The sequence below is a fragment of the Cibotium barometz genome, chromosome 49, assembly GCF_041138505.1.
Source record: "Cibotium barometz isolate CiBa-2024 chromosome 49, ASM4113850v1, whole genome shotgun sequence".
NCBI lineage: Eukaryota > Viridiplantae > Streptophyta > Polypodiopsida > Cyatheales > Cibotiaceae > Cibotium > Cibotium barometz.
This window is the reverse complement of record NC_141094.1, coordinates 43220029-43225119: the sequence shown is the minus strand read 5'-3', so window position 1 is coordinate 43225119 and position 5091 is coordinate 43220029. Positions and strand designations below refer to the sequence as shown.

At 37.0% G+C, this 5091-nt stretch overlaps 1 protein-coding gene across 1 annotated transcript; it reads right to left on the bottom strand.

Moving 5' to 3' along the window:
• Nucleotides 1-3341: 3341 nt before the first annotated feature.
• Nucleotides 3342-4466, bottom strand: LOC147610606 (uncharacterized). Its single transcript, XM_086786629.1, has 2 exons — nt 3546-4466; nt 3342-3444 (listed from the first exon to the last, which is right to left on the bottom strand). Exon 1 carries the CDS (start codon nt 4387-4389, stop codon nt 3547-3549), a length of 843 nt encoding a protein of 280 aa, XP_086642755.1. The 5' UTR covers nt 4390-4466; the 3' UTR covers nt 3342-3444; nt 3546.
• Nucleotides 4467-5091: the final 625 nt, after the last annotated feature.

Genomic DNA, 5091 nt, shown 5'->3' with positions numbered 1-5091 from the left:
ATATTTTATTATAATAGAGACCATTTACAAAGACCATTTACATTCAATTACAAAAGGGAGTAACAAAATGTACTAGTGTCATGGGGGTGTATTGGTTGAATGAGGTATTGAGCTTCTTTTTAAGCATGTTCCTTTTGTGTACTCACAAGATTACACACTTAGATTATTCTCTCAATTATTATCTTGATTATCATCTTGATTGTTGAACACATTGTAGTAGCTATCATCGAGTTTCAATGTATTCTTGTTGTTGTACAAAACATGGAGACCCCAAAAGAAATGAACTTTTTTGAAGAAAACTCGTGTAGTTATTTATCTGAAATGGACAATGTAGCGAGATATTTGACTTGTTGCTCATATTGAGGTGTCTAGCTAGCATGGGCTAGCAGTCCAACGTCAATCACTTTATCTCTTCACTTTAGATCTAGCACTTGTCTGTTATAGAGCTGAAAAGGATTTCTTGATCCATGACTTATCCATTCTAGATCCTGTTCTACCACTTGGACATTATAGAGCTATACTTCAGTGGATGCAAGCTCCACCAAACGGTAGATCTAGACTCAAAATTCTAGTCGTATTTGATGACTTCCAAAGGTTTAGGTCTACCACACATGGATACTAGCTCCACCATGTGGTAAGGCCAAAATTCCATGAAGAGACCATGGCTGCTACCTCCACCACATGGTGGAGCTAGCTAGCTCCATGAAATTATACAACTAGACTTCAATGGATGGTAGCTCCACCACATGGTAGATATAGACATAGAATGCTAGCTCTACCAACGTGGAGCAAGAACGCATTGAAAGAACCAAGATCTACCATTTGTTCAATCTAGACTCCCAAGTAAAAACATTGATACAAGAGATTGTATATTGAGAGTCCCCTTAGAGTAGGATGCACTCTCCAATTTTATGACTGCATTGTAATGAACAAAGACTAAATAATTTGAAACAAGAATTTATAATTTGACATGGTGAAAGTTTCCTTATATACACAACTACTACAAATTAACATTACTAAAGATAGAAAGAGTCTCCTTGCAGTAGGATGACCTTTGTCAAAATGATAGTTAAAAGTCTTCACCTACTCTTACTAATAAAATAATAATTTGCAAACTTTGACCAGAAGATAAAAGGATAAAAGGAGTCCCCTTAGAGAAGGATGCACTCCATTTATGACTCAATTATAATAAGACATTGTAAATGAACATGAATTTATTGCTTGTGCTAGAATTTGTTCAATGCTTTGCAAAGGCAAACATTTGAACAGTATGCTCCATAAGAGGCCTGATTACAATATCATATTTCAATATATGGCTTTTTATTACATTAAAAAAAGGCCAAAATACTTGCATCCTCTACATTTGATTATATTAGGGACAAACAAAATGAGCTTCATGGTGGTGTATTACTTTCATGATGCCTCCTCATGTTGCTTTGCTTGATTTGTACTCTCTGCTTACCTCTCTGCCTCAGCTTCAGCCTCCTCTCTTTGCTTTCTTTGAATTTCAAGTTGTTCCTGTCTCTCTGCCTCAACATCAGCCTCCTGCTGTTGCTTCCACACCTCTGCCTTTTTCCTATTCTCTACTTCCAATTTCTCTTCTTCAAGCCATTTATTCATCACATCATCTGAGAATTGGTTAGGTTTTTCTTCAAAGGCATTATCCCATGTATACTCTTGCCGATCTTCATTCTGTAGCCATAAAAACAACCAATTTCTTAAATCTTCTGTCAAAAAACTATACCTTTCCTTGGAAGGTTGATGGTATAATTCTCGGACTATTAACCAGGTTCCTCGTTCATTCTTAAACACCTTATAGTAGCTATCATCAATTATCAATGTATTTTTCTTGTTGTACAAAGGATGGAGACCCCAAAAGGTCTCAAGCTTTTTAAAGAAAACTTGTCTATTCTGCACAACCCATGTGGATTTTGAACAATGCTCTTGTGAGAGAACACCTGCAAACTTGGGCTTTTGTTGTGGAAATACTGTGTCAATTATTCCAGAGAGCTTAGTTCTCCTACATGCGCTCCAAATAAAAACATAAAAGAATTGAATACACCAATCTAAGAACTCATGTGCATCCTTGTGACATAGGACATAACGATATTGGTTAATTGGATATTTTACCAACTCGTTGCTATAAGGAGGATCCTTCTCATCATATTGGGTTTCGACAACATGGCACAACAAACCATTAAGGTTTAGAATAATAGCCCTCCTATCATCCTCTTTGCGTAGGGGTACGCATATTGGGTCTGACGAATACCATGTCAGTATGATAACCCCCTCGGAGGGATGCACAAAGCGCAACCTTGCATCAATTTCCCGTAGACGGTCAAGACGGCGCTGAACCAACTGTCTTCGTACACTCTGGATTTTCTTGGACATGTGACGTACTAATGCTCTGTGACGAAGAAGTCGCCTCTGCCAATTAGAATCAATCACATGACCTGGAAAAAAATGAGCATGCTTAATGATAAAGGTGTGCATGTGGGGGAAGGCATGTTACAACTACTTTTATGCAAAGATAGATTTTAAACAATTACAAAACAAATAACATTAAACTATATACTGTTCTAAAATGTTGACTTTAGTTGCATTACAAAATGACTCAAGATGCAAAGACTCTTTCCATTTGATTCTAAAAAGACGCGACAAAATGTGCTAGCAGGTATCAAAATGTGGTGAAATTAGAATGCATTGATCTAGATCAATACGTGGTAGAGCTAGAATGCACTGTTCTAGCTCAACCATGTGGTAGGGCTAGAATATTTTTAAATCTAGTTCTACCATGTGATAGAGCTATATCAAAGTATTCTAGCTCGATCCCATGGCAAAATTAGAAATAATATTTGAAGTCCAGCTCTAGCACGTGGTAGAGCTGTATCAAAATATTTTAGATAGACTCCATGGTAGAACTAGAATGGTTGGAAGTCCAACTCAACCATGTGTGGTGACGTGGAAGAGCTAGAATGCATTGATCTAGCTCTACCATATGGTAGAGCTAGAACGCTTTCAAGTCTAGCTCTACCATGTCGTGGAGGTAGAATGCATTGATCTAGCTCTACCATATGGTAGAGCTAGAACGCTTTCAAGTCTAGCTCTACCATGTCGTGGAGGTAGAATGCTTTGAAGTCTAGCTCTACCATGAGGTGGAGCTAGAAGGCATTGATCTAGCTCTACCATAGTCCATATATGTAGGAATTAAAATCATAAGACAAAGATCAAGCTTCCATACATTTTCAAATTAGTAGAGTGCACTCCAACATTTATAAAATTATTTGAAGAGTAATACATTTGCCACTACTTTAAAAACAAGACAAAATTTCTTGTCAATTCATGATTGCAAAAAGATAAAATTCCTCCAAAAAAAATACAATCCTTGGTGACAAATGGCTTCTTTAAGTGAATACTCCTTGGAACAATATCCTTGAAATAAATCTGCAAGAAACCATCATAAATTAAGTTTCTTCATTGTGAATACACAATTGTTGTATAAAATCATGTATTTAGTTATAATTATCATTTATGTTGGATAGTACCTTAGTTATTTCTATCACGTTGGAGAAGATTGTACTCATTTAACACCTTGTTTATGAAAGCCCTTGCATTGGCTGCCTTCAACTGTGTTGTGGTAGAACCCAATTTTCTAGCTAGAGAAATCACTTGTGGTCCCCTCATGCTAGCAATACTGACTCGTTCTTTTGCCATAATTTCTATTATCTCTTCTCTTTTGTTTTCATATTGTCTCGCTAATACCTCTTGATTGTTGACATACTTCTGTATAATCTCTGATAGTGGTAGCCTATCAGTGTAGATTGTCTTCTGTGACCAATTTAAATTGCGCTTTCTCCAAAAATCTACCACACCTCTGTATTCATTTTCATTGGATACTGGAGGTTGTCCGTAGCGATTAGAGCCAATGATCTCACGCACATCTTCACTCTCATCAAGCTGCAATAAGTAAGGGAGCAGCTCATCAATGAGAATATTGTCGACCATCCTTTCTTCATCAAACTTTGCAGGATATATACAATTATTATCAGGAGAAGCACATCCCTTGTATGGAGAGTCATCAATAAGAACCGTTCTACGAGCATCACAATCAAAACATGAAGCAATTTTTGACAATGGCTTGAACATTGCCTGAACTGTTGGATTATCAGGTCTAGCTATTTTACCACTTTTATCCTTCTCGCAAGCCTCTTGAGCCCAAACTACAAAAAAAGGCAATATCTCTCCTGCTCTGTCTTGTAATGTTCTCAATATTTGAAGAACATTACTCTCTGTCGCTGTTGACCAGATCCCAACATTAATATTTTTTAATAAAATCTTCAAGAATTGGATACATCCTGGCCTTAGTACAATATATCGTTTTGAATCCATTTGAATAGTTTCATGTATTGAAGATGGTTGTTGTTGACAACGTTTCAGTAGTAGACCATTCAGGTCCAACACAATTGTCAACACAGATTTCTTGGAGATAGCAGTGTCGGCACTTCTTGGTACTTCTTCTTCAGGCTGGAAACTCTCACCCATTGCTTCATTTGTTGGAGATTTAGGTACCCCAATCTCATTGTCAGCATTTGTCTTTAAACCTTCTGGATGGACATCACTGAATGTGTGGGAGAAGCTCTCATCCACAGTTTGATTGTGGCATTCCGCCGTAGCTACTTCACTTGGTGCTACTATCTCAATTTCGGGATCTAAAAGAAAAAAAAGTAACATTGACTCAACAATCTTTCAAACTAAAAGAATTTACAATTGTAACACTCACTCTTAACACATGTTTATTGGTGTAATCTAAAAGAAAATCATGTTTGGATACCAATTATAAATTCTAGTTGCTCACTCTAGAATTGGAGGGTTTAAAATGGATTTCCATTATTCTAGCTCTACCGTTTGGTAGAGCCAGTTTGCAAGGGAGCTCTTGGAAGTAGCCCTTGAGATCCACTCTTGATCCACTCTTGAGCTCCAAGAGTAGGTGGAGGTGAGAAACACAAAACCACTCAACTATATGGTAAAGCTAAAATTTTAGATGTTTTTGATTTTCCATATGGTAGAGCTGAAATTTATAAGTCTTGCTTT

Bases quoted from the DNA above. Each gene is read 5' to 3' on its own strand.
- LOC147610606 (XM_086786629.1), bottom strand. From the start codon at position 4,389: ATGGATTCAAAACGATATATTGTACTAAGGCCAGGATGTATCCAATTC.